The following is a 19,973-nucleotide window of genomic DNA, read 5'->3' as shown; positions in this document are numbered from 1 at the left end:
CCACAATCACCAATGTCGTCAGGTCTCAGAATCCGACCAACAGTTGACTTTGCTACGCTCAAATTTTCGGCAATCTGTCTGATGCTCAAATCATGTTTTCTAAGAGCTACAGTACTTGCACGCTTCGTAGGTGTAACATCCATCATGAATTTCAGCAGTAATAAAGTGAAGGGGAGAATTTGTCAAAACCACATTCACTCATGGAGCATGCTTGTAGGAATAGCCTTACAGAACAACAACTGTTGTAGCACTGACGAGAGTCGCACTACAGCTGGATGGTTGCTAGAAGTCAGTAGTAAACTCTTCCGAAAAGAAAAGAACCCATAGTACATTAATTAAGCTGGAGACTAAGTCGTATTATGAGGTAATCACAAAATTTAATCCTGTCCTAATTAATTTGCACACTACATTTTATTCTACATCTGGAAAATACTAGAGGGACTGACCCCAAATCTGCGCGCAGAAATCGCTCCTTTTGAAAGCAAAAGACTAGGCAGACGGTGAAACATACCCTAATTGAAAAGCAGGGGTGCCTGAGTACACAAAGAGAAAACAGTAAGTGTCTGGGGCCCAAGACTATTCAGCAGCCTTCCATTATATATAAGGAGAATTAACAATAACTTCCTTGTTGTCTTCAAGAGGGAACCGGAGAAATCTAAAGTCAGTGGTCGACCAGCGGGCCTGCTGTTCTTACGTTGGATTGCGTGCGGCCAGCAGTAACAGTCTGGTTGATCAGGCCCTGATCTACCTGGAGGTCTGCTCGAGGACGGGGCCGCGGGGGCGTTGATCCCCGAAACTACCCCGAGGTTGGTAGGGGGGTCAACGCCCTCATTGCCCGGTCCCTGACCAAGCCTCCTTGTGAATGGCTTTATCAACCAAGTCTGTTGGTAATCCTCTTTGTGTATGAAGGGAGGACGTTGCACCCCTTTTCATTGCGGATATTTTGCACGTTCTGCCAAGCTCTTTAGTTGTATGGAGACAGATTTGTGTGTGTAGATTATAAATTATCTTGTCTACGTTCCAAGGAATACAAATCGAGGGACTCCCTTGTTTTCAAGGTTCTAGTTATCCAAACCTATCGTTTTCCTTCCAGTTGTAATAATGACACTGTTGTGATCCTTGAAAGTGGGATCTGACGTGATCACTAAGTCTCATGTTATTCTTAGGCTCTCTTGAGTTATTCAGAGTTTATTTTATACTCCGTTCCAGTCTTTATTGCCTCAGTCTTTCCATAACGGAGTAACTGAAACTTGTTCTCATTGAACATCACATTGTTGTCGGTGGCCCACTGGAAAACTTTATATCAGTTTGCAGGTTAGCTGTGTCGTCATGGAATGTCATTCTCGTAAAGATTCAAGTATATATCTGCTAAGGACGACACGGTGCTATGATTCATGCCTATGTCCATGTCAAATATGTGAATAAAAAATAATAGGGGCCAGTACTGTGCCTTGGGGAACAGAGCTTTTAGAGCACTATGGAAGCTTCCACTTTCACAATGTTCGCTATTACACTATGGGTTCTGTTCTATAGAGAATATTGATCTGCCACTTTTCGTGTTATTCCTTGTGCACGTATTTTTGTGAGCTATTAAACCATGGTCACATTTGTCAAAGGCTTTTGCAAAATCAGTGCAAACTGCGTCTGCATTTTGCTTGTCTTACATTTCATCTAAGATCTTATCGTTATGTTCGAGCAGTTGTGAGAGGTAGGAGCGACCTGCTCTAAATCTATGCTTCCCCGGGTTATGCAGTTGTCGAGATTCCATGTAATTAGCAGTCTTGCTTCTTAAAGATTCGAAGATTTTTTTATTGATAAGACATTTATTAGGCTCCCTTCGTGAAGACAGACAAGGGTCTATTGGTAATTCCCCATATGTATGGAGGGTGTTAAAAAATCTTTGTCCCTTTACACTTATCTTTTCTTGGGGGATGAGAATGGGTTATTTTGTACCGTCTCCCGAACCTCTACCTCATTTCCTTAGCATTTCATCCTTGCCCATTGAAACAGTTAATACAGGCCATCATAGCATTGTGTTCGTATCAGCAAAGCGCAAGTAAATCTTTCCTTTGTAATACAAGAGATGTTATCGTTCTTCATGCCTAGCTGATCAGACTTCAGTTATTATGAAAGGGCCAGCGTTATGCTGGAAGTAACAGCCTGGTTGATCAAGCAAGGACCAGACAAGCCTGGTCCAAGACTGGTCTGTGAAGTAGGAAAGCTCTCGAGATCCTTCAAAGGCATATCAAAGGTAGGGTGCAGTAGCGATTCCTAGTCTACTTTTAACATAGCAAAGATTTTGCCATTTAGATGGGATTTATGTTATATACTTTGTTTCAAATAAAAGCATGGGTTTAGATGAGGAAAGTTAGAACTAGTAGTTTTTTCAACAGGAAAGAGTACCACTGTCTTAGGCAGATAAGTTGAAGATTGATACACTTGTGCAACATATGGGAATCTTTATTGAGGAAACGTTTCGCCACACAGTGGCTTCAGTAGTCCAATATAAATCACACTTAGGCAGATACCCGATCAGTCGGGTTTTGACAGTGTGGGTCTGAGGGTCGCTAGCACTGTCTGGTTGACCAAGTGGTCCAACAGGAAAGCCTGGCTTCATGATGGGCTGCGAGGGCAGCAGAACCCTTGAAACAGGTCACAGTTAAGTCATACCTATGTTCTGTCTTACGAATCAGGCAGGTTATCCGAGAAAAGCATAGGCGGTGGAACTAAAGAGACAGTACCTAAATATAGGATCATAAGATTGTATGAGACAAAAATTGGAAAATGGTACATTAATTTTTTTTTTCGCACTTTTAATAATTTACTTCAATTGTTGCTAAGTATGAAATCCATAATTTATATGCTTTGCTTTATTTTATATTAAAATATTTTAACCTCTTGGTTTTTATAAAATCGTTTTATATATATATATATATATATATATATATATATATATATATATATATATATATACACACACACACACACACGTAACAACATGCACCGTATATGCCACCTTTATATCAACAATGTATCTCTTAAATATTCTGTACCATATTATGTAATAAAATATTCCTATTAGTAAAAAAAAATATATATCAAAAGATGGGGTGGTAGGGGAAGTGGAATATTCAAACGGCTTCAGGAAGAAATCCAAATATTCTTCCTTGAAGTCTTTTTATCCACTTCTCCGAGGCTATGGGTCCCACAATTTACACCAGAGGTGGACCCCCATCATATATATATTATTATACACACACACACAGATCAATGTCAGTGCGAAGAAAAAAATACATACTAGCATCATAATACATAACTAATAATAAAGGTAGAAATAATGATCAAGTATTTTTGTTATGGTATAGGTATAAGTGACATTTCTCCTAGCTGTTCAGTAATTATCAGTCAAGCATATAGGCAGAAGGGGGAGTTTTAAGCGTTGTGGTCAGTCATTTCCCGGAGGTGGGTGAGGTAACTACTCGGAAGTGAAGAGAGTATTGTGTGATGATTTAAAGTATTTGTTCCCATGCTAAACATCTGTTAGTAAATCATCATGGAACATAACTCTGTGATCATTTGTGACGTAAGTAAAGAATATTACGAAATTAAGAAAAAAAAAACTGGGTACGTAATGGAAGATCTCTTTCCAAGCTTGTTTTATAGTCTTTAGACGAGTTAATTTCCGGATAAATACGTACTGTACTGGTTTTTGTGACTGATTTTTATTTGTATAAGTTAGTTTACTTGATTAGTATGTTTGTTTAGGCAAACTGTGTCGTGCCCAATAAGCCATATCGGCCAAACAAGCTAAGTTTTTTTTAAGTTTAGCTTTTGAATTGATGTATATATTCAGAAAACTTAATAGGCATATATATTTTAATTTTGTGTCAGAAGTAATTTAGCAACCGACAAGCCGATGAAACTGCACGATCTCTGAACTTTTATTTTACGGTTAGATGTATACATTGAACCGTTGCTATTATGAATGAATGTTACTAGAGCGAGTTTACGTAGTTGCACTGCAACACGATATAACATTTTCATACGTTCACTCAACTCCAGTAGGTGGCTATTTTTATACTTTAAGTTTTTCAGCATAGTTTACCCATAGTATAGTAACTCCTATTACTGGGACTTAGCTACTCTAGACAGTTTCCTAAATTGTGGTGTATGGTATGTGAAGATTAAATCTTTAAACTTTTGAACTTCTGAAGTGACAAGACAAAACTACTAATTTATTTACTTGTATTTATTTACTTGTATTTACTTGTATCCTCAGTATCGATATACTGAATTACGTAATTCAAGTTACGCACTTATCCCAAGCGTTCGCTTTCATTGGCGTTTTTTGCTATAGAGGATAAGATTTTATCCCATTGTTGTGGGCCTGCAGGGAGCGGCGGCAGCAGCAGCAGCCTTGTGATTATGCAGTTACTTCAACACAAAATAAAGGCCATTCACTCAGGGATTTCAGTAATGTTTTCCATTAGTGTCTGGCCGTTTCTTAGCCTATCGACAGTACTTAAGACATAAGACTGAAATTCATTGTACAGTGTATACAGTTATCGCAAAATGTCACAATGAAGTCCATATTAGTCAGTCCCTTTAAACTTCTGTAAACACTTTGTACGAGTTATTCGTCTTCTTATTTAGGTTTTTATGTAACTTCATACAATTTTATTTGCGTAACGTGCACTGTATTTCTGTAATATTTTTTTTTACGTTGAGTGTTTAATTTAGAGAGAACCAGGAGTTTAGTTACTGACACAATGTGCTCACGTTCAAGTTTTCTATCATTCGAAATTAGTCGTTATATTGTTTCGGAGGAGTCAAGTTGAGTATTTTAAAAAGTGTCACTGGTTACGTTAAGCATATATCTTGGTATTTATTTGGTTTGTAGAGCGTACTGCAAAACCGTTAACCTAGCAATATCTTTGATAGATGTCAATGAATCTCAAGTATTTTTTTTTTTATACACTCAGCGGGCCAAGGTCAGTTGGTGCAAGTCCGGGATGAGTCTGTATAAATGTTAATAATGTCGATATTTTCACTTCTGTAGTTTTGCTCCACGTGTGTTCATTGCAGGTGTGTGTAACGTATGTGTAGTGTTGCAGAGTGGTAGCCGAGGTTGATGTGTAGGATAATTTTACAGTTTAATGATGCTGAAGGCACTGTAGACTGGATTGTTATAAAGCTTATGCAAATATAATATAGCACCTATAAGTATAACATGTATGACAACGGGTGTTTGTGTATTATACTAGGCAATAAGCCACACGTGGCATCTCTTGCGTCCCTGGCATGCAACCTAGCGCTGGGTGCCCCGTGTTCATAAATACAAACCAGTATTCTCGCCTTGTTGCCAGTGGTGTGAAGTGTACACAGCAGCTCCAGTACTGCCTTTGCAGCCTACTGCTTTACTAATGCTCACCACTGTTACAGGTGACTGCTTTACGAACAAATTTTGAACCATAATAGTGTTGTGAAGTCTGCTAGATAGCTAGTGAGTTTTGTGGTAAGTACGTGGTGATGGTGCTGCTAGCTAGTGAAGCTATTCCCCCCCCCCCCACATACTCGAGTCTCCAGAGTGAAGCCATTCGTTTATACAACTGCAAGATAATCGGGTTATTCTACAAATATGCAGAGGTAAACTTAATTACCTGGAAAATACTGTACGTTGCTACCAATACCTGTTGGTAAGCTTTGCATATCTTCTGCTCTGCTACGACATAGATGAGTTAAATATACTACATACCGTCATTGAAAGTTTAATTTTATTCCTACGGTCCATTGTTTGTTCTTAATCACCATGATAGTGGTAATTGCTCTGAGAGACTGGGCAGTGGCAGCCCCCTCATGGGTGATGTGGGGGGGGGGCTCGTGATTCAATTGGACCTGGACCTGTCTTCCCCTTGTTTAGATCGAAACTGATTTCCTTCCATTTTCCCATACGTCATATGACATGTTTAGCGCTTTGCCTTAAATGATGAAAGTGTCAAAGTAAACTTAAGATTTTGCTGCCGACGCGTCTAATTATACACCATGCATCTATCCTGTAGAGTGTAGACGGTAACATAAGAGCATGTGGATACATAATAGGCCCTGGTAATATATGTAGTTTGGGCATGGACGAGTTTGAGTTATCGTGGCTGGCGTAGTCTGACCCCAAAATGCATGGGTCCAATTTTGTAAGGTGGCTTACTTATGACGGATGAGGGACTGACCAGCTGCATGGATTGCATACATTTCTTCATAGTTACGTTGAGAATGTAGAGAATCTGATTAAAAAAAAAGCCGTCGGTAAACAATTTAAGGAAATGTATAAGCTTTTTTTTTTTTTTACTTGTCCACGCAATATGACAATAAATTTGCGGGGCGATTCTTGTACCTGTACTTGTACACTGAAAAATTTGTTGATGCAGGTATTTAGAACCTGAAATCCACCTACAGTGATTTTTTTTCTTACAATCTGTCCTTTGTATGATTAAAGAAAGCAACCCATAGTAAGAATTCAGACCGTGGTAGTGTGTAGTGAGAGAGAAATTAGGTGTAAGAAAACGTGCTATAACGTGACAAAACGTATTAAATGTTGCTTGAATTATATCGTACTGAAATCTGATAGTGAGATCAACTTTTGTCACGACTAAAGATTACGGATACGTAAGTCTAGGCAAGAGTTTAGAATTCGAGGGCTTTGAAAATGTTGGTCATACTTTTGTCTTCTGTGAAATTAACAAAGGGTTGATACTAGTTGTCCCTGGTATGATTAGCTCCTGTTTAAAGTGACAGGTAAAGTCCTTCACTTCTTATTGCCTTGTGATTACATCACAAAATGAACTTGAATGCTTGCGCCACACAGAACCAGAGTTGTTTGCGGTGGTAGAGACTGGCCCCGGTGATACATTTTTGATATCACACATTATGATGCTACTATACGAGATGGCGTGTATAAAATACTTGCACCAAGTTGGGTAACTTTTATTAGGGTAAGTTCGCCCAACAGCAGCATTATCCCTCTTAAGGTTTATAACTACGTCAGTTCTCTAGATTTGTCTTCATTATTTACCTTGTGATGAATGAGGTAAATGATTCGTAAGTATTTGTTCCTAACTTGTTACTGATGAAGACTTGTGATTCAGGAATGAAAATTTAGTTTTATTAGGAAGGATTTTAGGAGGGTTACTGGTGTTGCAATTTAAGTATTTAAAATTGTATGGTGTGAAATTTAACGTGAATATATTGTATCCACATACAGCCGTTGCATCAGTTTATTGTACGGATTTCTTTTGCTTAGACAAACACGATACTTTAGAGGTTAGATACTTGATGCTAAGACAATAATGTTGGGTGGTAGATGAGAATGGTTGAGGGCCTTCGGGCCGTTAACAGTAGTAGTCAACAAGGAAGTCTGGCTCCTGGTCATAGGTATGTTTTAGTCTCATTTTGCTTCATACTTTTTTTAGTTATTTCTTTTTTTTTCAGATTTTAAATAAAGCTAGTTAGCTATCGAGCCTTTCGCTATTAACAGCAGATTGAAGATTAAACCTTCACAGCTTCCTGCGCTAAATAGCCCACAAAGACTTAGGATCAAACCTTCATCACTCTAAAGCGCTTAACAGTTGGAACAAGATTAAAAATGTTGTCTTCCATATAATCGTAAAAAAAAAAAAAAAAATGACCAGTTTTGCACAAACTGGAAGCCAAGCTTCCAGCCTCAGGCTGCTGCTTACTGATGGCCTAGTGACAACCTTACATCTTGGACAAGCGTGACGTTCGACTGTCGCATCAATGCTTGCCCAGACAGGAGTGCATCTTTCTTTGCACGGTTGACACGGTATCAAAATTTCAATCGGGTCAGGCCGTGCTGAACCCAGGTTATGAGGACCACCCCAGGTGAAAGCCTTAGACTAACTTGTTAAACACCTTGTGTTCTCGCGGCCGGATCTGTTTCTCTGTATTCCTCGGTTTCTCTCGATTCTGTTAGGCGCCACCTCCCCCCCTAACCGGCGCAAAATCTTGGGCCGAGTTGCGGTATACAGCTGCGTCCTAAAACATCAGAACGTTATAATAAAGGACTACTAGTATTCTAATAAAGATAAACTGGGAAGTCACCAAAGATATATTGTCTTTCACGGGTATACCTTATTAATGTATTAATATTTTTAACTTAACAAATCCAGGGAAAAAATCGAAACCAGTATTGGGCCCTTGCTTCGAGATGGAATTAATAATGCCAAGAAAGAAATAGCCGTGAATCGGGCAGATATTGATAATTAATTTTTTCACGGATAAGGCCAAAAACTCTTATGTCTAAAAATTCCCATAATCCTAAACTCACTTGCCTTTAAAGAAACTGTTGATAGTATATCCATGTACTCTGCCCCAGGCCCAGTTCTGTGGAGCTAAATATTCATCACACGTTCCTTACAGGTATTAGCATTACTAATGAAGCCCTACTACATAACGATAACAACAAACCAATTTTAACTACAAACCGGTAACGCTGACGTCCCATGTAATCAAAATCTCGAGTTTTGAAAAGCAAAATTGCTAAACACCTGGGCTCGCAAAAAAATGCACGACCCGGGGCAGCTGGTTTGTAGCAGGTCACTCCTGCACTGCAATTATTGGACCATTACGACATGGTCCTGGATGTACTTGAAGAGAAAATGCCGACTTTAAATACACAAAATTAGCAAGAACTTAGTTTCATCATGGTGGAACAGTCCATAAAATGCATTCAAGAGGAATAGCATGAGAAGTAGGCTAGTGAACTTTTAATATTCTAACAGATCAGATGCATCATAGTAGTCAACAAAGTAAACTAACTTCAGAGGATGCCATAGTGAAAAGCTATTTTCCTCAAGGCACAGTACTCTCCCAAATTGCTATTCTCATATCCGACATGAACAAGTCATAGCACTGTATCCTCTTTTGTAAGTGGGGCTTCCATTGAGGACATTCACTAATCTCAAAAGTGATATTAAAGAGGTTTTCCATTAGGCTACAGAAAACAAATGTTCAAAGAGGACAAATTCAATTACTCTATATGGGGAAAAAATAACAAATTTGGGGCGGAAGAAAAAATCAATCTAGTCTGACTTTCAAGGATCACAAGTGTTGCTGTCACAAACGCAAAGAAACTGATAGGCTGTATAACTAACATTTTTAAAAACGAATTGCCAAAACCTAGTCATTGTGGTTGTATATAAGCCACCAGATGCAACCTCACAACAGTTCAAGGAACAGCTACTGAAAATTGATTCCTGTCTGGAAAACCTTCCAGCTCCATCCCCAAACATCTTACTGCTAGGTGATTTCAACCTAAGGCATACAAAATGGAAAAATGTAGCAAATAATGTTATAGCTGAAACAATCCCCGGAGGTAGCGCAGATGAAAGGTGACACACACACACACACACACACACACACACACACACACACACACACACACACACACACACACACACACACACACACACACACACACACACACACACACACACACACACACACACACACACACACACACACACACACCACACACACACACACACACACACACGAGCTACTAAATCTCTGCGAAAAACACACCTTAAGCCAGCAGATAGTGGAGCCAACAAGACTAGAAACCACACTTGACCTTATCTTCACAAATAATGAGGACCTGATAAGAGACATAAGAATATCAAAAACGACTAATTCCGATCACAACCTAATCGAAGTCCAGATGTACATGCATAGGGGTCCTGATCAGCAGAATGCATGTACCTGTGAAGGCGTCTTCATAAAATACAACTTCAACAAGAACATCAACTGGGACCAGGTAAACCATGTCCTAAACGAAACATGTTGGGAAGATATCTTAAATGACATGGATCCTAACCAGTGCCTTGAAAGGATCAACTTCCTGGCAGCTGAAGCATGTTCTAGGCATATTCCCCTAAGAAAGAAGAAGAGCAGGAGTAAACTGGAGAGAGAGAGAGATGCTCCCTCTACAGAAGACAACGAAGAGTCACTGAGCTCCTCAGGAGTGCTAGAATATCTGATACACGAAAGGAGGTGCTGACCAGGGAAGTGGAAACTATCGAACTTAAGTTAAATGACTCTTACAGGAACCAGGAGAGACAGGAGGAGCTTAAAGCTATTAGTGAAATTGAAAGATTCAAAATATTTCTTTTCATATGCCTAAAACAAGGCAAATACCACGTCGAGTATCGGGCCCTTACTCAGACAGGATGGGACTTGCACAGATGACAAGGAAATATGTGAAATATTGAAATCCCAGTACGACTGTGTTTAGTGAACCACTAATCAGTCCGAGGATCGACGACCCAAATGATTTCTTCATGAATGAGCCTCAAAACTCCATAAATGTATGCCAGATTTCCGACATTACCCTAACTCCGATAGATTTCGAAAAAGCCATTGACAACATGCCCATGCACTCAGCCCCGGGCCCAGACTCGTGGAACTCTGTTTTCATTAAGAACTGCAAGAAACCCCTCTTGCGTGCCCTAAGTACACTATGAAGGAGCAGCTTGGACATGGGTGAAATTCCAGTCACTTAAAACAACGGATATAACCCCACTCCATAAAGGTGGCAGCAAAGCATTAGCTAAGAACTATAGACCAATAGCTCTGATGTCCCACATCATAAAAATCTTTGAAAGAGTGCTAAGAAGCAGGATTGCAAATCACCTGGATTCCCAAAATCTGCACAATGCAGGGCAACATGGGTTCAGGGCAGGTCGCTCCTGCCTCTCACAACTACTGGATCACTATGATATGGCCTTGGATGCACTGGAAGAAAATAAGAATGCAGATGTAATATACACAGACTGCAAAAGCATTTGACAAATGCGATCATGGCATAATAGCCCATAAAATACGTGCTAAAGGAATAACTGGGGAAAGTGGGGAGATGGATCTTCAACTTCCTAACAAATCGAGCACAGAGTAGTGGTCAACAGAGTTAAATTGGAGGCTGCCATAGTGAAGAGCTCTGTTCCACAAGGCACAGTACTCGCCCCCATCTTATTCCTCATCCTCATATCAGACATAGACAAAGATATACATCACAGCACCATATCATCTTTGCGGATGATACTAGGATCTGCAAGAGGCTGTCATCTGCCGAGGACGCGGTTAACCTCCAAGAAGATATAAACAAAGTTTTCCAGTGGGCAACGGTAAACAATGAGATGTTCAATGAGGACAAATTCCAGCTACTCAGTTATGGAAAACTGGAGGAGATAATAACTAGAACAGAGTATACTACAGACTCTGGCCATACAATAGACGAAAAATAATGTAAGGGACCTGGGAGTAGTAATGTCTGAGGATCTCACTTTCAAGGATCACAACAATGCTACGATCGCACGTGCAAAGAAAATGATAGGATGGATAATGAGAACGTTCAAAACGAGAGATGCCAAGCCAATGATGATCCTTTTCAAATCACTTGTTCTCTCTAGGCTGGAATACTGCTGTACATTAACATCTCCATTCAAAGCAGGTGAAATCGCAGATCTAGAGAGTGTACAGAGATCCTTTACTGCACGTATAAGTTCTGTCAAGCACCTTAACTACTGGGAACGCTTGGAAGCACTTGACTTGTACTCGTTGGAACGCAGGAGGGAGAGATATATCATAATCTACACGTGGAAAATCCTGGAAGGAATGGTCCCAAATCTGCACACAGAAATCACTCCCTACGAAAGTAAAAGACTGGGCAGGCGATGCAAAATGCCCCCAATAAAAAGTAGGGGCGCCATTGGTACACTAAGGGAGAACACCATAAGTGTCCGGGGCCCAAGACTGTTCAACAGCCTCCCATCAGGCATTAGGGGAATTACCAATAAACCCCTGGCTGCCTTCAAGAGAACTGGACAGATACCTAAAGTCAGTGCTGGATCAGCCGGGCTGTGGCTCTTACGTTGGACTACGTGCGGCCAGCAGTAACAGCCTAGTTGATCAGGCCCTGATCCATCGGGAGGCCTAGTCATGGACCGGGCCGCGGGGGCGTTGATCCCCGGAATAACCTCCAGGTAAGCTAATGAAATTCTTAAGTCACTTCTGCTCTCCAGACTTTGGTATTTTTGCTATACAGTGCACTAATAGCTTTAAGGCAAACAAAATCCTCTAAATCCAAGGATGTATAAGAGACCTTTGCCTGCCAGTATAAATTCAGTCAAGCACTTTAATTATTGGGAACGCTTGTCCCCTGAACTGTGGTATCTGAAATGTAGGCGAGATTGATACATCTACATCTAGAAAATTCTGAAGGAAAATGCATAATGGAAACTGCTCCATTTGAACTCTGCAATTGATGTAGTAGAAGCACAACGAATCGAAGTGGCGGAAAGAAATCTGGTAAAAATTTTTTTATATAAAATACCACGAATAATGGTGAAATTCAAGTACGAGAAAAGCTGCCTCTCAGGAGAGGTCAGTATTTTCTTAAATTAATGTTTGACTGCATCATTTCTCGATTACTGCGCGGTTGCTTGAGTTGATGGTAAGCTGCAAAGCTGCATTTTTGACAGTTTACAACTAGAATCTTTATTTTTTTGACACTTGCACAGATAGTACAATGTTTTTACTCTTTTTTGTTTAGTTCTGTATGCTGATGTCTGGGGTACTAACATTTTATTTAATGAGTACTTTTCTTTATTTCCTGCTTGTTTTGTGATTTATATCGTGTACCTGATATATATTTACGGATTTGTTTTAGTAGCCTCTTAGCTTCCTGGCCCACCTCCATAACCTTTGCATTAATTACTGGCCCCACTTGATTCATAACCAACAGGACCCGTTATACATACTCTGGAAGATGTGTATGGTGTGTACCTATACATCTCTTCTAGTTTAACACCACCATGAGACTGAAAGTAGGCTACAGAGGGCAATTCCATCAATGTGGTTATGAAGACACTATTATACAACAAACCGTTACGAGGGAAGCAGGCCAGCCTGCGTGAGTAGAGCAACTCATGAAACCGGTCACAGGTATGTTGGTAAAGTAAACTAAGACAAGTGACTTAATGGCTGTGAAGTGGGTAGCTAAAGTGACCTTGCTGGGTGCTTGGCCCCAGGCCGGGGTGCAAGGATAGAAACTTGAAATCAGTCACAGGTATATCTCGTTCAGTGGAGTGATAAATCTTTCGAGGCCTCCACGAGTGATATTCAGAGTAATTACAAGCGTAATGTATGAAACCTTGTACTCATTAGCTATAAAGTTGTATTGTTCATCGGTGATGTTATCGAGACGGGGAAAATGAGACCAGCACGGTGTTGGTGTCACCGTTGTGTTGTGTGCTACTGACCCTGATAGCCTAAGATGCGTCTGGGGGCAAGTAACACCCCTCTTGCAACAGTGTATATACAGCGAGAAGTTTGTGTATGCATCTAAGTACTGTATATACACAATATACTTTTTAAGATTTATTTAAGGGATCGAATTCTTGGTAGTGTACAGGTGACTTGCAGCTTAATGACCCACATGCCATCAGTAGGCTTTTGCTTTACGCATAGCTCTTCATGTGCTCTATTTTATATTGACAACTCCACACTACACATTTGACGGTATTTGCACAATTAAAAACTTTGGTATGGTGGATAATTCCTTGATTTACAATAGCTGTTGGGAAAAATACTCTGTAGATAAATTATGGTAAAATGTAGCTACACACTACAGCTGGCATAGTAGAGGCACGATCTAGTTGTCAGTTAGGTATTTACAGTACCGGTAATGTTGGAACCTTACCAGGGCCACAATGTAAAATACACTTCATTCATGTAAGCTGTGATGAATGAAGGAAATAGCTGCGAGTATGTGTATGTAAGGGAGGTTGAATGTTGCGCATGTGTCAGGACAGGATAACTGAAGGATATTTTCGGGGCTCGGCTCCCCCCGCGGCCCAGCCCCAGACCTGGTAGATTAAGGCCTGGCCAACCAGGGCGTGGCTGTACATAGGTTGAATGTTGTGCATGTATGCGTCTGGGAGGTTGAATGCGTATTCATGTCGGGGAGGTTAAATGATTCATGCATGCGGCTGAAAAGTTGAATGCTGAGCGCATGCGGTTGGGAGGGTGAACGATGCGCGAAAGCGGCTGGGAGGGTGAATGCGCGCATGCGGTTGGGAGGGTGAATGTGCTCATGTGGTTGGGAGGGTGAATGATGCGTGTCAGGGAGGGTGAATATTGCGCATGTTGGCGGATGTTTAATGGTTTAGGGTTGGGGTAGAATGCAGGATTGACTTTTTTTTCGGGGGGGGGGGGGGAGGTCGAATTTAACCGCGTGTCGGGAAGGTTTGGTGCACGCGGGCACGTGTTGAAAGTTTGCGTGTGCGCGCGTACCTGACATTATATGGGTTGGTTGAGTCAGGAAGTGCTAACCCAGATTTTCTCTCCCCGACCTACTGAGAGAAAGTGAGAGGTTGTGTTGCCCGAGATGTACAGTCCGTACACATAGGTCCACACAACTGAAAGGTCCTAGGTTCAATCCCCAGCCCCCGCTCACTTCACAGGGGCTGGTATAGACTAACACCGATATATAATTAGTATACTGTAGTAGGTCACATCCTTGGCAAGGCGTGACCTCTGCACCTGCCGCTCCTGTTAGCAGAAAATAGGTACTGGGTATTAGCAAACTGTTGAGTCTTTCCTGGCTGGGCGACACCCTCTCGTCTCTGTAAGCCTAACAGTAAAAAGGTACCTGGGTGTTAGTAAATTATTGTCTCAGCTTGAGGATAATGTCAAATACTTCAGCCCACCTAGTTTTGTTGAGCAGTCCCTGGGTATTCAGGTCAGATTGTTACTGACTGAATTATTTTTCCCCATTGCCTTACGTACAATCAGCAACATGAAAGTTGAAGTATTAAACTGTGAATACATGTGCTTGTACACAATTCTTGTAACAGTGATTGGTTGCATTTTTTTTTTTCGTGTGGCTAGCGCCAGTAGCCTGGTTAATCAGGCAGTTCCCTGGGAGGCCTAGTCTGGGACCGGACCGTAGGAACGTTGACCTTCGTAGCACACTCCAGGAAAGTACCCTCACTGCCACCCTTGGAGTAACCAATCATTGTCCCTGTTACAATGCTAATTGTGTAGGCACGTGTATTCATTCATTACTAAATACCGGTATTGTTTACTATGAAGAGTTCCCACATGTCTGCATTGGCCTTAATTCACCTTATCTTCCGTGTTGCCGACTGTACGTTTATTAAATAACTTGTACATTAACCTGCCTATTTTTTGGTAATTCTCAGTCTATGGTTAAATGTTTTTGTAGTCTGGTTTTTCATATAAAATAAACGGCAGCAAAAAAATGTTTATCAGTTTTTACTATTTTACACTTTCAAGACCTGTCTGATGGAATTCCGGGACAAATTCAGAGAAACATTGTTCCTTGTAGTCTAAATTTGGTAATAAAACATTTTTTTTTATTAAAACCTTCCCCAAAACTTGATTAGAGCTTCTGGTGCTCACTTTTGTTAAAATTGTGCAAGTTTCCATACGTTTCCATTTAAATATTGCATACTCTTTAAATATTCCTTTATCTTTTAAGCTAAACCCACCCATCCTAAATACAGTGTCTTAAGAAAATCATATTGACCGTTAATTTAGCTTTTAATAAAAAGTTCCATAGCGCTGTGATATTAACATTCACTTAGTCCGTATTCTTGTCTTTTTGCACTGCTGAAGTTCTTATATTAATAGTATTATATTACCAACAGTAAAATGATTACTTAGAGCGAATTTCTACAATTAAATAATCGTTTTAGTTGTTTTTCCCCTTGATGCCGTATCCGTTCTAGCAAACTGTCGGCATTTGAGGTTAGATAAAATATCACAGTATGGCTGACCTCGGAGCATGAATTTTGCTTGCTAACTTCGAGAGCAACAACTTTTTGAACAGATGAAGATAGGTGCTTGTGTGTGTTAGATTAGCACCAAATGTGCTAGCTAATTGAGAAACTCTGAAATATCTTTAAAAATATAAAAGTTGTTTGGCTCAAAGCCAAAGGTGACTTATAAACCGAAATGCTGCTTTGAGTTTTGTAACGGAAATTTTCATCACAATTCCTCCATACTTAAGCGAAATCGCCAACAGAAACATGACTGCCTCAAGAGGGAACGTGAAAAGCTAAAAGTTGGTTACTGATCACCCGGGCTACGTGCAGTGCATACCTACAGCTTCATACGGCAAGCAGTAGCAACTTGGTTGATCAGGACACAGTCTGGGACCTGGCCCTGGGGGCAGTGACCCCCGAAATAGTCTTCAGACAACCTTCATGTATTTTTTTATCCTCTTGACAACATCAGTGCATTTATTTGTAGATAGTTCACACGTATATTTGCATCAATTATTGTGGAGAGCTGAAAAGAATATAGCGAAATAACTATTTAATTTGGTATCACACAGATGGATAATGTGGAGTGGTGAACGGTGTTTTTTTTTTTTTTTTTACCTAACTTTGAGACTTGGGACGTGAAGTGAACATTTACTGACACTTGTAACAACCCCTGTCACCAGTGCTCCCGTCTGGCATTGGTACAGCAGTGTTGATATTGGTAACTCGCACACAGTACAGTAATTGTTACCCACAAATCATATATTAAACACACTTAGACATATTCACCAGGAACTTGAAGCTCCAGGCAAGCGAAATTTCTCCTAAATTAGTTTCCATGTATTGCACGAGTAGTATTAGAAGTAGTCGGGTGGAGAGATCTGGGATTCTTGGCTTCAGTGTCAACTGCACGAGAAAGCTTGCAGCACTAACCTCCTGCCCCACCTCTGGATCACTGCCGGGTCTGTCTGACCTCTGCACCTTAGTGCTGTAAATATTTCCAGCACTATTAAAATACTAATTTACTTCATGTTCAAAAAGTGGAGGCCCACACTATTGTTTGGTAGCCAGTTCTGGGCATCATCGTATGTGGAACTGCCTGCTTAAATCTTGTCACGATGGCGTTATTACCGTTTTTTTTTTTTGTATTACTGACGTTGTCGTTATCTTATTCGCTTGGAAACAACAATTCAAAAAAATCCGAAATAGTTTGTGTGAGAGGTTTAGGAACTTTGAAGGTCAGTTTCGGGTAGTTAAACTGGAAAGCCTAGATTCCAGGAATTTAGGTTCTCTGAGCCCATCTTCCTAACCACCACTCGTATGATGTAATGACTCCTTGACATCTTGGCCTTTTATATATATTTTATATATATATTTTATATATATATTTTATATATATATATTATATATATATTATATATATATATATATTATATATTTTATATATATATAATATATATATATATATATAATATATATATATATATATATATATATATATATATATATATATATATATATATATATATATATATATATATATATATATATATATATATATATATATATATATATAAATTATATATATAATTTATTTTTGAAACTTTTAACGTATATATAAGGTGTGCGTTCTCTTCTCACGACCCTCACTAAAAATTATACCTCTTAGATGTTAGTGAACGTGTCGCCGTCGTGGTTTACCCCTAGTCCGCCATTCTCTATTTTGGCTGGAAGGGGGGAAGGGTTACAGTAGTTTAATTAAAGTACTTATAAAAAAAAGTGCATTGCGATAGGTACGTGTGAACATAGGTGTGTATCTGCAGGATTTTGCTTTAACCCCTGATTTAGGAATTAATAATCTTGACTGAGTGTATAGGCGAATTGCAGCAGTGTATTCGATAAGCTTTAAAGTTTAAAACTAAAAACGCGGTGTGGGGAATGCGGACGGTGGCAGATTGTCGGCTGGTATAGTGGGGGTAACCCGTGCCCCCCCCCCCCCTTTAAGGGACGCCCTCGGCTATATTTTGGTACAACGGTTCGGAAACATTAGTCTTGTGTGACCATGATGGTAACTCTTATTATTTAGGAAAATCATTCGCTTAGTTTCGTATTCAGTAACACTGTTATTGATTGTATATACTCTCGAAACGATTTCCTCTGGATCTTCTTTTCTTGTGTTAATGCTAAGCATGCCAAGGTTGTTAACGAGGGCCATTCAGCTGAAGTCGGCGAGTTGTATTTTATCATTGATGGGGTGGGGTGGGGGCAGTAGCTGGCATTACTGCTTGTGAAAGTGGCAAGGCGCTTAATGAACGTACACGACTCTGGTATTTATGCTGATGTGTTCTAAGGGTCAACATCCCCTCCTGTAAATGTTAACGCTGCAACATGCTGCTTTTCGTTTGATTCGTTTATTCGTATTCTTTGCATTGGGTGATTTCTTAAATTTAGTTTTGTAAGTAATTTGATATTCTCTCTAAAATAAAAAAAAATGTACACTGGGGGAGGAGAGATTGTTTACAAGGTAGGAAGTGAGAACATTGGCAGTGCGTGGCACCGAACGTCCTCCAACACCCTCCGGAGTGGGAAGCGCCGGAGAAGGTGCTACGATGCAAGGGAAAACGGAAGTAACGACAGGGACACATTGAGATCACAATGGCGTGGCCTAGAACGGCTTTACGAGAAGGTTGCGTGACCCACGCTAAACTAGGCCCTATGTAAGAATGTAGTACAGCCTACTTTTGGAGTGTGTTGACTCCGAGAAAACTTAGGCGTTAAAATAACATTTATCTCTGTTAATCATAAGGGCGTTAATACCGTAAATGGAGCCGCCTGCGGCAGTGCCTTGGCAGACATAGCGGTGAAAAAGACCGTTGCTAGGAATCGAAGGAACGTTCAAGGCTCGCGCGGCAAGTTTGGGCGAAAAAAAAAAAAACTCAATGATGACAAAAACTGAGCGAGTACAGAACCAAGAAGACACAATGATGTTTGACATTATCAAAAAATAACAACGCCAGTAATAAATAAATACAGGAGAAACCGGTATCTTTTCATAAATTGTGGATATATAAATTATTAGACGTAGTAAGTGGTTCAAATATTTTCACTGTTCCTTGTTCACCTAGTGACCTGCTTTTAAGACTCCTCCATGTGGGGATGGCCTCCATAGGGAAGTTTTGCTTTCACCGGGATCTTTAAGTAATGGATAGACGTTGCTCGTTTTTGTGCCGCGGGGAAAGCTGGCTTGAGGCCCCGCTTCCCATCAGATCTGTGCCACCTTTTACCTTTGATCTAGATTTCGCATGCAAGTCTAGATTGATTTGAATTGCTTAAAAACACAAACGGAGGCGAACTGCAGTAGGCCTACATGGAAGGCATGTTTGTCTGCTCTACTTCTAAAGATGCCTAAACTATTAGCTTCAATGGTACTAGTTAGCAATTTGTTGCACTTCTACTAGTTTAACAATGCTTATAAAAAAGTGGGACAATCTGCAAAGTAGGTATTAAAGCTAGCTTGATTGTCCCTCCTCGAACAGCACCCACCCTTCTTCCCCCTTTCAATACGGCTTAGTTTATACATTGTATGTACTCTTAATTCTGTTCGTAAAACTCGTGTTCTATTGTCTGGACGCTTCCTCTTATCCACCGGGCAGCGAATTTGCACACTTGTTACTGATCGCGCTTTAATGGTGAAGTTATTCTCCAAGTTTAAGGTGCTGCAAGGAGATTGACATTTATGGATTTTCTCTAATAATCATGCACTACAATTATAAGGTATATGCATATATCTAGACTAGATTGGCAGATAAGATTGACAAAACCCTTGTTGGGAGAAGAGTGGAATGTGTGTTGGTTAGGAAAGGAAACTGGTTTTACCCTGTTAGGCATAATTATGAACCAGTTATTTACAAACATCAGATGTATATACAAAAAGTAGCTGAAACTCAAATAGATGCTTATAATTGCAGCTTGCTTAATATTGGAATTAGAAACCAGTATATTTCCAACGTAATGCTGTAACGATTTCATTTCCTTACTGGAGGTGCCTTAATTCCGATGAAGGACTCTTGATCCCAGCAACTACTCATCTTCCTTGTATAGAGCCCGATTTGTATC

At 40.1% G+C, this 19,973-nt stretch overlaps 1 protein-coding gene across 3 annotated transcripts in view; it reads left to right on the top strand.

Moving 5' to 3' along the window:
- Positions 1-19,973, top strand: part of LOC128699172 (speckle-type POZ protein-like) — a 117,196-nt gene that overhangs the window by 46,762 nt on the left and 50,461 nt on the right. Inside the window, exon 1 of one of the 3 annotated variants that reach the window (XM_070096653.1) lies at positions 3,449-3,583. The exons of the other annotated variants lie outside the window; for them this stretch is intronic. Coding sequence (XP_069952754.1) covers positions 3,554-3,583 — 30 coding nt within the window. The 5' untranslated portion in view covers positions 3,449-3,553. Of the gene's footprint in view, positions 1-3,448; positions 3,584-19,973 lie in introns of those variants that run through there. 3 annotated transcript variants of the gene reach the window in all.

Source organism: Cherax quadricarinatus, chromosome 54 (genome assembly GCF_038502225.1).
Source record: "Cherax quadricarinatus isolate ZL_2023a chromosome 54, ASM3850222v1, whole genome shotgun sequence".
In the NCBI taxonomy this organism is placed as follows: domain Eukaryota; kingdom Metazoa; phylum Arthropoda; class Malacostraca; order Decapoda; family Parastacidae; genus Cherax; species Cherax quadricarinatus.
Note: the sequence above shows the minus strand (reverse complement) of the source record. Positions and strands in the feature narration are given on the sequence as shown.